The sequence below is a fragment of the Mustela lutreola genome, chromosome 5, assembly GCF_030435805.1.
Source record: "Mustela lutreola isolate mMusLut2 chromosome 5, mMusLut2.pri, whole genome shotgun sequence".
In the NCBI taxonomy this organism is placed as follows: domain Eukaryota; kingdom Metazoa; phylum Chordata; class Mammalia; order Carnivora; family Mustelidae; genus Mustela; species Mustela lutreola.
In genome coordinates, this window is record NC_081294.1 from 48,607,203 (window position 1) to 48,627,301 (window position 20,099).

Genomic DNA, 20,099 nt, shown 5'->3' on the forward strand with positions numbered 1-20,099 from the left:
GGTTGTGCAAAATGAGTGAAGGGGAGTGGAGATACAGTCTTCTAGTTATAAAGTAAATAAGTCATAGGAACAAAAGGTATAGCATAAGCAACATAGTCAATGATAATATAATAGCAATGTTTAGGCTCAAATGGCAGCTATACTTATGATGAACATAGCATAATGTATAAACTCATCAAATCACTATACTGTACATCTGAAACTAATATAAAATTATGTGCCAACTATACTGAGAAAAAAAAAAAAGAGAGAGAGAGTTCCTGGGCAGGGGGGCCGTGACCCTGGAACAGAGGATAACAACCTAACTTTTTTTTTTTTAATTAATTTTTTATTTTTTATAAACATATATTTTTATCCCCAGGGGTACAGGTCTGTGAATCACCAGGTTTACACACTTCACAGCACTCACCAAAGCACATACCCTCCCCAATTTTTAATTGAATCTCCATAATAAGTTAAATTAAAAATATTGTTTCTATTGGAAAGATTTAGAATGAATATTAAACTCTGGTTTTAAAGATCTTTTCCAAATAAAATTTTTGCAAAGTGAACAACCAAAAAGATTATTTTGCTGTTTAACAAATTGATTTTAAGGCAATTCTAAAAATTCTGCCATCCCAATCTGTTTGCTAATTTTTTTTTTTTTTAAGAATATTCTCTCTTTCAAAGGTGCATAATGGGAATCATAGGAAGGAGTATACAAATGTCCAAGCGAGAGTTCCCTGGACTCATGGACTCCATCTAGTGACAGAATAACATAAACATAATAACCACACTCAGCAAAACCCCCAAGTTAAGGGTTTCACTTGATGTGCCCACATTTTTTAAAAAAAGGTCAACTTTGTTTTCTTCCCTTTAAAATATAAGTACAATTGACAAACTAGACTATTATCTCAAACACTGAAAATATGGGGGTATCTTGAGTGGTTTGGTATCCCACCCCCAAATGTCCCAAGTGCTGGGTACCTTACCCTTGTTAAATATCACAATAATGAGGCTAAAGTTCCAAAATGTTTCAGGTTTCCTTTCCTACTGCCACATCTTCCTTCGGGCATTTTTAATATAACACGTATGTCCTGAACACATTATCCTTTTAGCTAGAATGACTTTGCTTCTGTAGCTCTTCTAACCTCAGCCCTCCATCTACTGAATTACACAGATACCTCTCCCTCCATAAAGCACTCACTTCAGCTAGAAACAATGTACCCACTATTGTGTTCAGGACTCAATGTAAGCAAGATATTACATAAGACTTGGTGGAGAATTTAATTTTAAAAGAAGATCTAAAATCTAGGTATATACTAGACATATGCTAAAGTCTATAATGCAAACTCAAACATTACATGGCCATGTAGATATTCAGAAAGCAGATCAATTATGATAAGAGCATTCAGAAAACAGATCAATTAAGATAAGATTAATCCTAGAAGTTTGCATGGATGAAAAATAAGTTTAGCATCAATTAGAATTATTAGAATGGTAATATTAGTCAACATGTTAACCAACAATAAGCATTTAGTAGGTTCTCTAGGCATTAGCCAAGGAGTTTATGTGTTATCTCAATTATTCTTTAGACCAACCATATGAGACAGATATTGTATCCCCATTTTACATCCCTGGTGGTCTAGTGGTTAGGATTCGGCGCTCTCTCTCTCCATTTTACAGCTGGGAGTAGAGAACCTTAAAAAGATTGAGTAACTTGCTCAAAGTCATATAATTAGCGAGTAGTGAAACCGAATCAGGCAAGCTAACTCTAGAACTTGTTCTCCTAACTACTGCGCCACACTACATGGGTATCTACTCTGCCACTTAAAAACCTGGTAACCTTAAGTAAACGTAAGTTTTTCTGAGCCTTGGACACCTTATATAAAACAGAGATAATATCACCTGTTCTGCCAACTTAAAAGATCTGTCAGGAGGAACCTGAGAGAGGATATCTATGCATACTTTAGAAATGAAAAACACTTTTAATGTATTATTATATAGTTTTACAAGAAGTTACAGGTAATAATATATTCATAAACTCAGACACTTACATGTGTGTATAACATTGATTTTCAAAAAGAATGCAAAGATAGAACAAAAACTAACTGAAATGCTGGCATGTAGGAGGCAAGATGGAAGTGGGGAAGAAATAGGCAAAGAAGCTAGACTTCTGAGAATGGACTTTGCCTTATGGTTTTGACTTTGAAACCACAAAATTATTTTACATAATTTTAAAACAAATGTAGTATTTTAAAAAGTAATCCCTAAAAATTAAAAGCAAATGAAAACAGATGAACCCCAGTTATATCAAGTTGTAGTTACCTTAACTACATAAACATTATATCAGGATAATTTAAATCTGGTATTTTTATTGTTCCTTCCTGGTAAGATACACCCTAAAAAGAAAAGAATCACAAACAAATCTTACACTGCATTTGGTAATTTTATTGTTTGTGACAGTGCTGCTTTGAAACTATTGATATAATTGTTTTGAAACTATTCTCTCTCTATATATATACATACATATAAACACACATCAGAAAAAAAAAACATGTTTGGTAAGATAAAGCAAATATGTTATTACCATTAGGAAACAAGATTTTTAGGGGGAAAGATACTAGCACATAAGATCAGTGCTTCTTATTTGAAACTACAATATTAAATTTATTTTGGAAATATCAACATAACACTCATGAAGTATTTTTCTCAAAAAAATACATATTTTCTCATATTCTACACTGCAAATCCCTAGATACTTTTTTTTTTCCCAGCGTAACATTATTCATTGTTTTTGCACCACACCCAGGGCTCCATGCAATCCGTGCCTTCTCCAATACCCACCACCTGGTTCCCCCAACCTCCCACGCCCCACCCCTTCAAAACCCTCAGATTGTTTTTCAGAGTCCATAGTCTCTCATGGTTCACCTCCCCTTCCAATTCCCTCAACTCCCTTCTCCTCTCCATCTCCCCTTGTCCTCCATGCTATTTGTTATGCTCCACAAATAAGTGAAAACATATGATAGTTGACGCTCTCTGCTTGACTTATTTCACCCAGCATAATCTCTTCCAGTCCTGTCCATGTTGCTACAAAAGTTGGGTATTCATCCTTTCTGATGGAGGCATAATACTCCATAGTGTATATGGACCACATCTTCCTTATCCATTCGTCCGTTGAAGGGCATCTTGGTTCTTTCCACAGTTTGGCGACCGTGGCCATTGCTGCTATAAACATTGGGGTACAGATGGCCCTTCTTTTCACGACATCTGTATCTTTGGGGTAAATGCCCAGGAGTGCAAATGCAGGGTCATAGGGAAGCTCTATTTTTAATTTCTTGAGGAATCTCCACACTGTTCTCCAAAGTGGCTGCACCAACTTGCATTCCCACCAACAGTTTAAGAGGGTTCCCCTTTCTCCACATCCTCTCCAACACATGTTGTTTCCTGTCTTGCTAATTTTGGCCATTCTAACTGGTGTAAGGTGGTATCTCAATGTGGTTTTAATTTGAATCTCCCTGATGGCTAGTGATGAAGAACATTTTTTCATGTGTCTGATAGCCATTTGTAGGTCTTCATTGGAGAAGTGTCTGTTCATATCTTCTGCCCATTTTTTTATATGATTGTCTGTTTTGTATGTGTTGAGTTTCAGAAGTTCTCTATAGATCCTGGATATCAACCTTTTGTCTGTACTGTCATTTGCAAATATCTTCTCCCATTCTGTGGGTTGCCTCTTAGTTTTGTTGACTGTTTCCTTCGCTGTGCAGAAGTTTTTGATCTTGATGAAGTCCCAAAAGTTCATCTTCGCTTTTGTTTCCTTTGCCTTTGGAGACATATCTTGAAGGAAGTTGCTGTGGCTGATATCGAAGAGGTTACTGCCTATGTTCTCCTCTAGGATTCTGATGGATTCCTGTCTCACGTTGAGGTCTTTTATCCATTTTGAGTTTATCTTTGTGTATGGTGTAAGAGAATGGTTGAGTTTCATTCTTCTGCATATAGCTGTCCAGTTTTCCCAGCACCATTTATTGAAGAGACTGTCTTTTTTCCACTGTATATTTTATTTGTTTTGTCACATATTAATTGACCATAGAGTTGAGGGTCCATATCTGGGCTCTCTACTCTGTTCCACTGGCCTATGTGTCTGTTTTTATGCCAGTACCATGCTGTCTTGGTGATCACAGCTTTGTAGTAAAGCTTGAAATCAGGTAACCTATTCTCCTGAAGCTGTTTCAAAAAACTGAAGCAGAAGGAAAACTTCCAGATTCTTTCTATGAAGCCAGCATTACCCTGATCCCCAAACCAGGCAAAGATCCTACCAAAAAGGAGAATTTCAGACCAATATCACTGATGAATATGGATGCTAAGATTCTCAACAAGATCCTAGCAAACAGGATCCAACAGCACATTAAAAAGATTATCCACTTATGGTTTGTCTCCCTCCCAATTCCATCTTGTTTCATTGATTCTTCTTCTACCCACTTAAGCCCCCATGTTGCATCACCACTTCCTCATATCACGGAGATCATATGATAGTTGTCTTTCTCTGCTTGACTTATTTCGCTAAGCATGATACGCTCTAGTTCCATCCATGTTGTCGCAAATGACAAGAAAGGGGGAGGGGGTTTGGGAGGATGGGGTGGGACTATGGACATTGGGGTGGGTGTGTGCTTTGGTGAGTGCTGTGAAGTGTGTAAACCTGGTGATTCACAGACCTGTACCCCTGGGGAAAAAAATATATGTTTATAAAAAATAAAAAATTTAAAGAAAAAAAAAAGATTATCCACAATGACCAGGTGGGATTCATCCCTGGGCTACAAGGATGGTTCAACATTCGCAAATCAATCAATGTGATAGAACAAATCAATAAGAGAAAAGAACCACATGGTCCTCTCAATTGATGCAAAAAAAGCATTTGACAAAATCCAGCATCCATTCCTGATTAAAATGCTTCAAAGTATAGAGGGAACATTCCTGAACTTCATTAAATCTATCTATGAAAGACCCACAGCAAATATCATCCTCAATGGGAAAAAGCTTACAGCCTTCCCATTGAGATCAGGAACATGACAAGGATGCCCACTCTCACCACTCTTGTTCAACATAGTATTAGAAGTCCTAGCAACAGCAATCAGACAACAAAGAGAAATAAAAGGTATCCAAATTGGCAATAAAGAAGTCAAACTCTCTCTCTTCGCAGATGACATGATTCTTTATATGGAAAACCCAAAAGCTTCCACCCCCAAACTACTAGAACTCATACTACTAGAACCCAAACTACTAGAACTCATTCAGCAACGTGTCAGGATACAAAGTCAATGTACAGAAATCAGTGGCTTTCTTATACACTAACAATGAAAATACAGAAAGGGAAATTAGAGAATCAATTCCATTTACTATAGCACCAAGAACCGTAAGATACCTGGGAATAAACCTAACCAAAGAGGTAAAGGAACTGTACTCGAGGAACTACAGAACACTCATGAAAGAAATTGAAGAAGACACAAAAAGATGGAAGACCATTCCATGCTCTTGTATTGGGAGAATAAACATTGTTAAAATGTCTATACTTGCCTAGAGCACTCTATACTTTTAATGCTATTCCAATCAAAATTCCACCAGTATTTTTCAAAGAGCTGGAGCAAATAATCCTAAAATTTGTATGGAATTAGAAGAAACCCCGAATCGCTAAGGAAATGTTGAAAAACAAAAATAAAACTGCGGGCATCACGTTAGATACTTTTTTAAAATTCAGTAACAATGAGCATCCTTATTGCTCACATTGTGATTTCAGCAAAAGGAATCTGGATTTCTGGGTAAAATGGCTGATACCATGTCTGGTGTGCACTAAAGGTACAAGATGAGCCTAGGACTTATTGTGCTAGAGAACAAAAAAGCTATCAAAGATTAAAGACACAGGATATAACTTGTAGCCAACTGGACAAATCAAAGATAAATAAATGGATAATTTGAGCATCAAAAGATATAATAATGACTGCAATGTATAAAAACATACCAAATATACAGAAATCTACTTGTTCATGATGGTGTTGCTAAAACAAAACAAGACTCAATGATATGAGGGGAAAAAATCAAGAATTTATCCTACCCTTTGGTATTTCTGAGTAACCAACTGATGAGGGTTAAGTTTTTCTTCAAAAAAGCATTCTAGCGGGAGGCCTGGGTGGCTCAGTTGGTTGGATAACTGCCTTCGGCTCAGGTCATGATCCTGGAGTCCCGGGATCGAGTCCCGCATCGGACTCCTAGCTCCATGGGGAGTCTGCTTCTCTCTCTGACCTTCTCCTCGTTCATGCTCTCTCTCACTGTCTCTCTCTCAAGTAAATAAATAAAATCTTAAAAAAAAAAAAGCATTCTAGCTAATGAGTGAAGGAATACTGAATCAAAAAATGACCATTTTGCAATCTCATGGTTCTAGGCAACAATCTCCATAGGCACTAAAATCATTGCACTGGTATTTCTCAAGCTTAGCTGACCATTACAATCACGTGTAGGAACTTTTAAAGAATTCTGCTGTCCAGGTCTCCCCCCAGACACAAAAAGTCCAATTTATTTGGTCTTAATTCTTCAAGTGATGCTACTGTATAGCCAAGAATTGAGAAGCAGCACTTACCTATCATGATAATACCTGAACCTGCAGATCATTCTTAACATCACTCTTAGAATCAAACAAACGTTATGTACCTCTTGATGTGATACACTACAAATTACACAGCACCACCCATGAGGTATCATTGCCAAAAAAAGAGAAAGAGAGAGAAAAGAAAAAGGAAGAGAAAGGAGGAGAATAAAAAAAAAAAAAAAAAAAAAAAACGGAAACAGAGTCAAATCAAGTTGCAAGAGCTATCATTTCACGGGGGGGGGGGGGAGGGTAATAAGGTAACATGTAAATTATATCCAAGGATAAAATAAGCAAAATCCAGGATGAGGATAACATGTTTCTTCAATGAATACAAGGCATTAAAAAACAATAAAAGAGGATAGAGAACTGTTCTAGCATGAAAGAGGCTTAAAAAACAATCACAATCACATCCAATATGTATATCTTGTTTCGATCCTGTTTATATTCTGCTGTTTACACATACCATAGTTTATCTATTCACCTACTGAAACACATCTTGATTCTTTCTGTTTTGGCAACTATGAATAAAACCGCTATAAGCATCTGTGTGCAGATTTACACATTTGTGTAAACACAATTTTTTTCTTTTCTTTTCCTTCCTCTTTCTTTTCTTTCTTTCTCCTTCCTTCCTTCCTTCCTTCCTTCCTTCCTTCGTGGTAAATACCAAGGAGTGTGATTGCTGGATCATATGGTAAGAGTATTTTTAGCTTTATAAGGAACTGCCAAACTGTCTTCCAAAGTAGGTATACCATTACGCATTTCTACTAGCAATAAATTAGAATTTCCTTTGCTCCACATCCTGACCAGTATTTGGTGTTCAGGATTTGGTGTTGTCCATATTTTGGATTTTGGCAATCCTGATAGATTTGTAGTTATATCCCATTTAAATTTGTAATTCCCTAAAGATACATAATGTGAAGCATCTTAAATGCTTAAATGCCATCTGTATATGTTCTTTGGTGAGGTGTCTGTTCAGGTTTTTGGTCCACTTTTAATAGGCTGTTTTCTTATTGTTGAGTTTTAAGAATTCAAATATTTTGCACATTTTGTGTAACACTCCTTAATCAGATATATCTTTTGCAAAAATTTTCTCCCAGTCAGTGACTTGACTTTCATTTTCTTGATACCACAGTTTTTGATATAGTAGCTTTGTATAGTAAGTTTAAAGTCAGGAATTTTGAGTCCTCCAAATTTGTTTCCCCTTCTCAAGATTGTTTTAAAACTATTCTGGGTCACTTACAGTTCCATATAAACTTTAGCATCAGCTTTTCCATTTCTGTAAAAATAAGTCTTTGGGATTTTTGAGAGGGATTGTATTGATTCTGCAAATCACTTCGGGAAGTACTGTCTTCTTAACAATAGTAAGCCTTCTAAGCATGAACATAAATACTTTGCATTTATTTAGATCTTTCATTTCTTTCAGTAATGATTTGTAGTTTTCAGTTTGTAAGTCTTATGCCTCTCCCTCATTAGATTTATTCCTAGGTATTTTAGTCTTTTTGATGCTACTTTAAATAGAATTGTTTTCTTAATTTCATTTTTGGATTGCACATTGCTAATGTATAGAAAATTCAAGTGATTTATGTATATTGATCTTATACCCTGCAACTTATCATTAGCTCTAATAAACTTCTGCAGATTCTTTAAGATTTTCTTTATATAGGATTTTCCATACATAGGATCATGTGTAAAAAGAGATAATTTTATTTCTTTTGTTTTGGATGTCTTTTAAAAAAATTTTATTTATTTTTAAAATTTCTTTTCAGTGTTCCAGAATTCATTGTTTATGCACCATACCCAGTGCTCCATGCAATACGTGCTCTCCATAATACCCACCACCAGGCTTACCCAACCTCCCACCCCCCACCCCTCCAAAACCCTCAGATTGTTTTTCAGAGTCCACAGTCTCTTATGGTTCTTCTCCCCCTCCAATTTCCCCCAACTCCCTTCTCGATGTCTTTTTTTTTTTTTTTTCTTGCTTAATTTCTCTGGCTAGAACTTCTAGTACAATGTTGAAAAGCAATTGTGAAAGCAAACATCCTTTTCTGGTTCCCAGTCTCAGGAGGACAGCTTTTGGTCCATCATCAATGAAGATGATATCAACCTTGGGTTTTGTTCAATGTTGAGGAAGTTCTTTTCATGCTGAGGAAGTTCTCTTCTCTTCCTAGCCTGACGATTCAGTTTTGAAATCAGGAATTGTTTTTTATAATAAAAAAAGATGTTGGATTTTATCAAATGCTTTTTTTTTCTGCATCAATTGAGATAATCAGGTGGTTTTGTTCCTTCATTCTATTTATAAGGTGTATTACACTGATTTTCAGATGTTGAACCACACATACATTGCTAGGGTAAATCTCACTTGGTCTTGGTATATCATCCTCTTAACATCCTGCTGGACTCAGTTTGCTAGTATTTTATTAAGCATATTTTACAACTATATTCACAAGATATATTAGTCTGTAATATGTGGTATCTTTGTCTGGCTTTGGTAGCAGAGTAATGTTGGTCCTAGCTGTGTCCCCTCATATATTTTGGAAGAATTTGAGAATTGGTGTTAATTCCTCTTTAAATGTTTGGTAGAATTGACCAATGAAGCTATCTAGCCCAGGGCTTCTCTTTGCTGGGAGGTTTTTGATTACTGATTCAATCTCTTTTTTAAAAATTAACATATAAAGTATTATTTGTTTCAGGGGTACAAGTTGGTGATTCATCAGTCTTAGAAAACTCACAGTACTCACTATAGCACATACCCTTCCCAGTGTCCATTACCCAGCCACCCCATCCCTCTCCTCTCCCCTCCAGCAAACCTTGGTTTCTTTCTGAGATTGAGTCTCTTATAGTTTATCTCCCTCTCTGGTTTCATCTTGTTTCCTTTTTTCCCTCCCTTCCCCTATAATCCTGTGTCTTGTTTCTCAAATTCATCATAACTGATTCAACCTCTTAATATAGGTCTGTCCAGATTTGCATTTTCTTCTTGAGTCAGTTTTGATAATTCACGTATTTGTCCACTTTATCTAGGTATCTAACTGGTTGGTGTACAATTATTCACTGTATTCTCCTATAGTCATTTTTATTTCTTTAAAGTTGGTAGCAATGTACCCAATTTCATATCTTATTTTAGTAATTTATGTCTTCTCTGTTTTTCTTAGTCAGTCTAGCTAAAGTTTGATCAATTCAATTGATCTTTTTAAAAAGCTAACTTTTGGGGCACCTGGGTGGCTCAGTGGGTTAAGCCGCTGCCTTCAGCTCAGGTCATGATCTCAGGGTCTTGGGATCGAGTCCCGCATCGGGCTCTCTGCTCAGCGGGGAGCCCGCTTCCCTCTCTCTCTCTCTGCCTGCCTCTCCATCTACTTGTGATTTCTCTCTGTCAAATAAATAAATAAAATCTTTAAAAAAAAAAATAAAAAAATAAAAAATAAAATAAAAAAATAAAAAGCTAACTTTTGTTAATTTTCTTTTATTTCATTCAACTCTCTTTTTTCTTCTTTACTTTTCTCTAATCATTCCTTTCCTTCTGCAAGCTTTAGGTTTTGTTCACTCTTCTTTTAGAAGAGAAGGTTTTGTTTGCTCTAGTTAGGTTTTAACGTTCTTGTTGATTTGAGATCTTCTTTTTGAATGTAGGTCATGGCAGCTATAATTTTTCTGTTATTCTATCATGGTTGGAGAAGAAACTTTGTATGATTTAAATCTTTTTAAGTACTTTTGAGACTTGCTTTGTGATCTAACATATGGTCTATCCTATGTGCAATTGTGTGCCATTATGAAGAATCTATATTCAAACATTGGGTGAAACATTATATATGTCTATTATGTAGTTGTTCTTTCCAGTATTGTATAGTGTTTGTTCTATTTCCTTATAATCTTCATTCATTTTGGAGGAATGATCTATCCATTATTGAAAGTATTCACAGCTAACATCATACTCAATGGTGAAAAGCTGAAAGCTTTTTCTCTAAGATAACGTTTAGGAGGGGTGCTGGGTGACTCAGTCGGTTAAGCAACCAACTCTTGATTCCTGCTCAGGTCATGATCTCAGGGTCGTGGGATTGAGCCCTGCGTCAGACTCCATGCTGAGCAAGGAGCCTTCTTAAGATTCTTTCTCTACCTCTCCTTCTGCCCTCCCCTTTTTACGATCTCTCTATGAATAAATAAGATCTTAAAAAAAGAAGAGAGTAAGACAAGGATGCTCACACTTGCCACTTCTATTCAACATAGTATTGGAACACCAAGACAGAGATATCAGGCAAGAAAAAGAAATAAAAGGCACCCAAACTGGAAAAGAAGAAGTAAAACTGTCTCTATTTGCACTGATATATTATACTTAGAAAACCCTAAAGATTCCATTGAAAAAAAAGTTAGAACTAATCAACAAATTCAGTAAAGTTTGAGGATACAAAATGAATAAACAAAAATCCTCTGCATTTCTATACACTAAAAAAAAGCTATTATAAAAAGGAATTAAGAAAACAATCCCATTTACAACTGCTTCAAGAAGAATAAAATACCTAAAAATAAATTTAACCAGAAAGGTGAAAGACTTGTATGCTGAAAATGATAAGATGTTGGTGAAAGAAACTGAAGAAAACATAAATAAACGGAAAGATATTCTGTGCTCATGGATCAAAAGAAGTATTGCTAAAATGTCTATAGTACCCAAAGGAATCTATAGATTCAATGCAACCCCTATCAAAATTCCAGTGGAATTTTTCACAGAAATAGAACAAACAATCCTAAAATTTGTATGGAACCACAAAAGACCCCAAAGTCAAAGCAATCTTGAGAAAGAACAAAATTAGGGACATTATACTCCCTGATTTCAAACTATATTATAAATCTATAATAAAACAATATGGTATTGGCATAAAACCAGACACAGATCAACAGAAAAGAATAGAGAGACGAGAAATAAACTCACACATACATGGTCAACTAATTTACAAAGGAGTCAAGCATATACAATCAGGAAAGGATAGTCTCTTCAATAAATGATGTTAAGAAAACTGAACAGTCACATGGAAATAATGAAACCCCTATTTTATGCCATACATAAAAATCACCCCAAAAATTAAAGATTAAAGACTTGAACATAAGACCCCATATCATAAAATTCCTAAAAGAAAACATAGGCAGTAAGCTTCTTGACATTGGTCTTGCTGATGATGCTTTGGGCTTGACATCATAAGGCAATAAAAACAGAAATAAACAAGTGGGACCACATCAAAATAAAAAGCTTCTCCACAGCAAAGGAAACCAGTAACGAAATGAAACAGTAAGCTACAAAATAGGAGAAAATATTTGCAACCCATATATCTGATAAGGCCTTAATATCCAAAATCTATAAAGAACTCATACAAGTCAATAGCAACAAAACAACAATCCAATTAAAAAATAGGCACATATTGGGGAGAATATGTGCCATGGTGAGGCTGTGAAGTGTGTAAACCTGGCGATTCACAGCCTGTACCCCTGGGGATAAAAATACATTATATGTTTATAAAAAAATAAAGATTAAAAAAAAATACCAACATATCTCAAAAAAAAAAAAATAGGCACAGGATCTAAATAGACATTTTTCCAAAGAAGACATACAGATGGCTAACAGGTACATGATAAGGTACCTCAACGTCACTAATCATCGGGGAAATGCACATAAAAAAACACAATGAGACATTACCTTACACCTGTTTAAATGGTTTTATAAAAAAGATAAGGACTAACAAGTGTTGGTGAGGATGTGGAGAAAAGAGAACCCTTGTGTGCACTATTGGTGGTAAAGTAAATTGGTATAGCCACTATGAGAAATAATATGAACATTCCTCAATTAAAAATAGAACTGTCTTATGATCCAGCAATTCCACTTCTGGGTATTTATTTGAAGGAAATAAAGACGCTAACTTGAAAGAATAACTGTACCCCCATGTACATGTACAGAGGTTCCATACATACAGTGGAATATTATTCAGCTGTATAAGAGGGAAGAAATCCTGTAATAATATGGATGAATCTTGAGGACATTATGCTAAGTAAAATAAGTCACAGAAAGACAGGTATGGTATGATCTCACTTATACATGGAAATTAAAAATACATGAATTCATAGAGAACAGATTGGTGATTGCCAAAGGAGGTATGGGGGAGGAAATGGGAAAAAAGGGTGAAGGTGGTCTAAAGTTACAAACTTCCAGTTATAAGATATATAAGTCCTGGAGACATATTGTACAGCATTGTGACAATAGTTAATAATACCATGTTGTATATTTGAAAGTTGCTGAGAGACTAAATCTTAAAAGTTCTCATAACAAGCAAAAAAAAAATGTATGTTGTACACATAAAACTAATGGTATATATCAGTTATATCTCAAAAAAATATTTAAGACATCAACTGTCATCATTAAGTTTATCTATTTCTCTCTTTAATTCTGCGAATTTTGGCTTCATATGTTTTGGGGCCCTTTGTTGCATATGTATACGGTTATAATCACTGTATCTTTTTAATGTATTAACTTTTTATCAATATGTAATGTCCTTCTTTATCTACTGTAACAATTTTTGACATAAAATCTATTTTGTCTAATATTATTATAGAAGCCCATCTCTTTTTGGTTACTATTTGCATGGAATATCTTCTTTTATTTTTTCCCCTTTCAACCTATTTGTGTCTTTGGATTTAAAGTGAGTCTTTTGCAGATAGAATATATTTTGATACTATTTTTAATACACTCTGCCAATTTCTGCTTTTAATTAGAGAGTTTAATCCACTTATATTTAAATTGATTACCAGTAAGGAAGAACTTATTTTGCCATTTTGCTATTTTGCTTTATATATGTCAATTTTTTGTTTTTCCTCAGTTTTTCCATTAAGGTCTTCTTCTATACTTAATGGATTTTTCTAGAGGGCTACTGTGTTCCCTTGTTTTCTTTTTGCATATTTATAGTTATTTTCTTAAATGGTTGCCTTGGAGATTACAATTAAAATCCTAAATGTATAACAATCTAATTTAAACTGATATTTGCCTTTATTGGCATATGAAGACTCTGTATAAAACATCACTCCCACTTTATATTGTCATTAATTATATATATACTTTATCCATTGACATAGATTTATAATAATTGCTTATGCATTTACGTTTTAAATAATATAGAAAAAAAAAAAGAGAAGTTACTAACCAAAAATGCAGTAACACTGGGTTTTATAACTACCTATATAGTAACTTTTACCACTGTTCTTTATTTCTTTGTTTGGCTTTGAGTTACTGTCTAGTGTCTTTTCATTTCAGCTTGGAATAGTCCCTTCAGCATTTCTTTTTTTTTTTTTTTAAGATTTTATTTATTTGACAGAGAGAGATCACAAGTAGATGGAGAGGCAGGCAGAGAGAGAGAGAGAAAGGGAAGCAGGCTTCCTCCTCAGCAGAGAGCCCGATGTGGGGCTCGATCCCAGGACCCTGAGATCATGACCTGAGCCGAAGGCAGAGGCTTAACCCACTGAGCCACCCAGGCGCCCCCCCTTCAGCATTTCTTGTAGGACATGTCTACTAGTTCTGAAATTCCTCAACTTTTGTAATCTGGCAGGCTTTTATTTCTCCTTTATTTTTGAAGGATACTTTGTCAATTATAGAATTCTTGGTTGATGGCTTTTTTCTTTCAGCACTTTGTATCCCACTGCCTTCTGTCCTCCACGGTTTCTGATGTGAAATTGGCTGTTAGCTTTATTGAGAATCTCCTGTACAAGATAAGTCATTTTCTTCTAGCTGCACTCAAGAGTCTTTCTTCATCATTGATATTTAATAGCTTGATTATAATGTATCTTAGTGTGGATCTCTTTGTATTTATCCTAGTTAGTATTCATTCAACTTCTTGGATTCACATCCTTCTTCAAATTTGGATCATTTTTGGCCACTATCTCTTTAAATATTCTTTCTGCCCTTCCTTTCTCACCTTTTCTCCAGAAACTCTGATGATTATGTTGGTAGATCTGATGGTGTCCCACAGGTCCCTTAGATTCTGTTTACTCTTAACTATTTTTAATTCTGCCTCTTAGATTGGATGATTGCAATTGACCTATCTTTATATTCACTAATTATATTTTTATATTGATCTTTATATTCACTAATTCTTTAAATTCACTAATTCTTTATATTCACTAATTCTTTCACTTTATATTCACTAATTCTAATCACTTTATATTCACTAATTCTTCTGTCTGCTCAAACATGCTGCTGGGTCTCCATAGTGATTTTTCATTTCAGTTACTATAATTTTAAGATCCAAGATTTCTATTTGGTTCCTTTTTATAATTTCTGTATTTTTATTGATTTTTTTCTCTATTTGGTGGTACTCTATTCTCCTTGTTTCATCTAGTTCTCTGTCCATAGTTTCTTTTATTTCCCTTTAGCTCAAGACAGTTAATTTAAAGTCTTTGTCTAGTAAATCCAATGTCTGGGCTTCCTTGGGGATAGTTTCTGTTAACTTTTTTCCTTGTAGATACCATATTCTTATTTCCTTACATGCATAGGAATTTTTTGTTGAAAACTGGACGTTTTTAGTATTATAATACAGTATTTCTAAAAATCAGATTTCTGCCCCTCCCCAGGGTATGATGCTGTTGTTTCTTTTGAGTTGTACTTATGTGTTTCATTGGTCACTTTTCTAGACTTTTTGTAAAGACTTCATTCTCTGTCTTTTGTGATTATTTAAGTCTCTGTTCCATTATCTTAGTGATTTGGCAGAGCTTTCCTTAAACATGTAGAACCAGACAAAGCAAAACAGAGTAAAAAACATTCTCCCAGTCTATGCAGATTGCTTCTGAATTGGGGTACTCCTTTAGTGCTTGTCCAGGCTGTTTACAGTTCTTTCTTAGACTCAGTTTTCTACTTACACAGAGCCTAAAGATCAGTCAGAGGTGAAAGCTTACAGTCTTCTCAGGTGCTTGTTGAATATGTGTCTAGCCCTGGGTGTGTGTGTGCCATTCTGGATTTCGCAGTATATATGGGAGCTTTTCAAAGCTCTTACTCCCCATGTACCTCCTTCCCAGCCTCTTCTAGGATTTTCAGTGTGCCTCCTGCTTGCCCCAACTGTTGTCCCTTACCCTCAGAAAGCGGAAGTAGCGTATGCCTTTGAATATTTTTCACAAACACCACTTGAAAGACAACTCAAACCCTGAGAGTATTTTGAGGTTCATGAAACAAAGGCAAGCCCTTGAGCCAATTCTTCAGGAAGTCACCAAATAAATCAAAATGCACAACCATAACACTTTGAGAAAAAATGTCTATATTGCTTCCTCTAACAGCAAAAAGTTGCACCAGAACATGAGTCACCGACCCCTCGACCGCCACTAAACCATAAAATGGGGAACCGTTGTGGCAAACTGAGGTAAGGCCTTGAAAACAAACACTCTTATTATGAATTGGAGTAATGTAACATATACCTGAAAAGTTCTTTGAGCTATTGGTATGTCTATGTGGGAAGTAATTTTACTTTCCTAAATAAGTAACAATAGAAGATTGGTACTGAACATGTAACACTCTAATCTCAGTAGTAACTATCGGCTTATGTGCTTAACAATTGAAAAGTAGAACTTTTACTATATTAGAGTATTTGCTAGGAAGCTACATTCTAGCACTCCAAAATGAAAAATTATAAATTTGTTTTCCCTAGATGCTTTCCTATAAAAATCAATTCTTTCACTGATAATTTATATGGGAATTTTTTGGGTTAAAAAGACAACTGTGTAACTTTGAACAAGTCATTAAACCTCCCAGACCAAGCACTTTCCTCTATAGTGTTGCTATTCAAAGTTTGGTCTACAAATCAATAGAACTGGCATCACTTGGGAACTTGTTAGAGATGCAGAATATCAAGCCTACTATACCCTGGTATAGGATACTGCTCTACCCCAGACCTACTGACTCAGCATCTTCATTGTAACAAGATCACCTAGGAATGATACACAAAAAATAAGTCTGAGAAGCACAAGTCTATGAATAGGGTATGGGGAGAGTAAGTAAATGATCTTAAGGACCCTTATAACTGATTCTTCAAAAAAAAATCAGATCTGACAACATTGGAGCCTGTATTATCTTGTGGTGACCATCAGCTACAGCTGAGTAGCAGCTACCCCATTAGATGGGGTATGAACTCTCTTTGGCCTCCTAGTCCTCATCTAGCCTCATTCATGTATTTATATTAACTGCCTGGCCCCTGTTCAGCCTCTAATCTAAATCAGATTCCAACCAGAATTGAGGGAGTCCCTTTCTAAATAAGGAGTACCTTCAGAGGTAAAAATTCATTAGCTGTATGTGTCTTCAGGTGAAAGAAAAAAAATGTTCATTTACCTTGATGGGAAGTAGTGAGGTCCAGGTAGGAAGTAAGGGTGATGAAAAGAAAATCGTGGTGGTGTCCCAAACAACGTGGCCGGATGGCCAAGGGGAGGAGCTTGGTAGACATGTGAGTGTGGAATAGGAGGAGCCTGGGGGATTGGAGCACTTCTGGGACAAGTGGAAACGCTGGGATACTCCTTGGGAGGTTGGATGGTTGAGGTCGCAAATCTGGCATGGGCAGTACTTGCACTAGTTGGAATCCTGTTGGTGTTCTCCAGAGAGACCGGAGTAGGTCTCTTCACGGAGCGACTGGCTCCGGAGTGCAGCCGATGAGTGTCTGTTTGGGAGGGCCCCGCAAAGCGCTGGGGTGGGAGTGCTGGACGGAGGGGCAGGCTTGGAGCCTGGATGCCCACCTGGGCAGTACTGGAAACGCTGGGCTGGAAAAGTGAGATGGGGCTTGGGCGCTGGACCGCAGGTGTGGGCAGTTGGATGGCAGGTGGGGCGTCACCTTCAGAAATAAAAACAGCATAGGTCTGGCATTAATTGAGTTGCTCCATGTTTTTCTTTATCCAGAATTTAATAAACTGTACAACCAGAAGTCCTCACTAACCATCTCACCTAATAACATTACCACACCACACCACTCTATTTCCTTTATAGAATTTGAACAATTTGAAATAATTGTTTATATATATATTTTTTGTCTCTCTTTCCCATCTAGATTCTAAGTGCCATGAGAAGAGAGACCTGTTCTGTTTTGCTCCCTGCTGTACATCCAGGGCTCAAAAGTCTGTATGGCCTTCAGCAAATATTTCTGAAAGGATAAGTAAAAGGACTAAAGTTGAGTGATTGAGTGAAAGATGAAAACATACAAATGCTAATGTGTATATATAAATGTTTCTTTAAAAAAAGTAATATGAAACTACTGACAGTGGTTACTTCTAAGGAACAGTCATCTGGGAGAAGGGACAGGACAATGGACAGGTAGACTTTTATTATATATCTACTGGTACTGTTTGAATTTTCTATTGTGTAAATATGTTAACTTTCCTTTGAATATTGAGATTTCAGGGTAGTATATGGGTCATTTTTCTACTATTGCATATACTTCCCTATATTAAATTGACATTAGAATTACATTTAATTTTTTAACTGAAAAAATAAACAGCCAGTAAAATTATTTTGCTTCATTGCATTCAATGTCAATGCTATTACAAAAGGAAATTCCCAGGTGAGAAGAGGACTTGCCACAGGTCAACAATTTGTGACAGATATGAAAACAGTATTTTGCAGCAAGGCATAACAAATATGGCAGAATTTAATAGGTAGGTGAAACAATCATGCTCTTGAACAAGAGAGGACTACTAATTGAGTGAGTCACCAAGTTATTCAAATAGCACATTTAGCCTAAACTTAATTAAACTTTTCCAAAGAAATATAGAGGGAAGCCACAGCAATAGAGTCATGATCTGTTTTATTCCAGTGCAGTTAGATCCACAGTGCAGTCCAAGAACAGACTATGATTAGAAATATGTCTCTGCAAGAGGCTGAAAGAAATGTAGATCTTTTCTTAGCATTGCCCAGGGAAGGCCTTTCCTTCCTTCTTTCTCCCCAGAATAAGAATACAATGCTCCTCCTAAACCTGCAAGTAGGGAATTAAGAGATCGATCTATCTGTTTCAAAAATGGCCCCTGACTCAGTCAAGCACAGACAACATAGGGTCAGGGTGTGCGTGAAGCTGTCCTGACTCATAGTTGTTAAGGCTATGTGCCCCCCTCCCCCGGCCCCCATGAGGCACAGGCCTTAGACCTTTCTTGATTGATCAAGCATAAAATAATTTCCCTCTTCCATGTTCCCTTAGAACATGTAAGTCTATAACTTATCACAAAATGTTATAAATCTCTGTGACTTGCTTCTCTGCCACCCCTACCCACAAAACTGGAAGCTTGAGAGCAGGAGCACTTTCTTTCAAACCTGCATCCAAGTTTTTGGCATGGAACTTGGCTAATAATAGTTAGAAAGCTATGGCTAGATGGGGGAAAAGAAACCCTAACAAATAAACCTATACCTGATAGCACTTCTACCACTGATCTGCTATAAGGAGAACTCCCTTATCTAAACAACCATGAAGCCAGAATGACTTGTAATTGAATTATCACTGTACTCAAAACATCTGCTCCTAAAAGTTAGACCTCTGACCCAGGCTTCTCCTCCCTATAGCTAGTACAAGAAGCTCTTAGTCCTCAGTAAAGAAGTATGATCTTCCTAGGCAAAGTAAAGTTATATAGACCAACTGGTATTGTTTTAGTTACTGAAGAAAGAAGGAACTCATTTTTTAGCTGACATGAAATGTTCTTTTTTACCGAAGATATTTCTAAAAAAAAAAGCAGTACGAGGCATGAGATGATAAATCATGCATCCTTTAACTCAATATTCACCAAGTAACCAACATATGTCAGGCACTGTTTTGGTCTGAGGTTAAAAATAAAATAGATGCATAGAGAGTTACATAGAAGTATAAGGAAGATGTCCTAAATGTTGAAATTCTGGTTGCTAAGCAGGAAGTTAAAGTCTGCAACATCTAGGCATTTCCATAAACTGTCAGTGAAGAGAGAAGACTTGTGGGAAGGGCAGAGCTCTAATGTATCAAACTTTAGATAAGGGATTGAAAAAACTAGCCAGTCATCTGTTTTCTCTTCTTCTAGCACATAGTTAAATTATCTTTCCCAGCCTCCCTTGCAGTCAGAGGAGTTGCCATGGAAGAGCTACCTAATGGAAGGTAGAAGAGATGTGCACCACTTCTGAGCCTGGCCCCTGAAAACCTTCAGGTATTATCTTCCATGCTCTTTCCTGTTCTGTAGATTCATGCACACTAGTCCAGTGGCCTTGGATGCCACATATGAAAGATGGCAGTGCCACAGCAGAGAAGTAGTTTGTGCCCAGGAGTCACTCCTTCAAAGACATCTGTACACTGACTAGAAATACCTATTTTAGACTTTAAATGGATAAAAATAAACCATAATTCTGTTTAAACCATTATGTTTAGGTGCTTATAAAGCAGCTAGCATTATCTAATCATTACATGAGATAAAAGAAGAATTCTAGATCTATGATATAATATGACAGGAACAAAAGAAGTTATTAATTTTCAATACTCCCCCACCA

The 20,099-nt window shown here is 36.1% G+C and overlaps 1 protein-coding gene across 2 annotated transcripts in view; it reads right to left on the minus strand.

The window, feature by feature from the left end:
- Nucleotides 1-20,099, minus strand: part of SOX30 (SRY-box transcription factor 30) — a 35,618-nt gene that overhangs the window by 6,509 nt on the left and 9,010 nt on the right. Inside the window, exon 4 of one of the 2 annotated variants that reach the window (XM_059174156.1) lies at nucleotides 16,950-17,442. The exons of the other annotated variant lie outside the window; for it this stretch is intronic. Coding sequence (XP_059030139.1) covers nucleotides 16,950-17,442 — 493 coding nt within the window. The remainder of the gene's footprint in view (nucleotides 1-16,949; nucleotides 17,443-20,099) is intronic. 2 annotated transcript variants of the gene reach the window in all.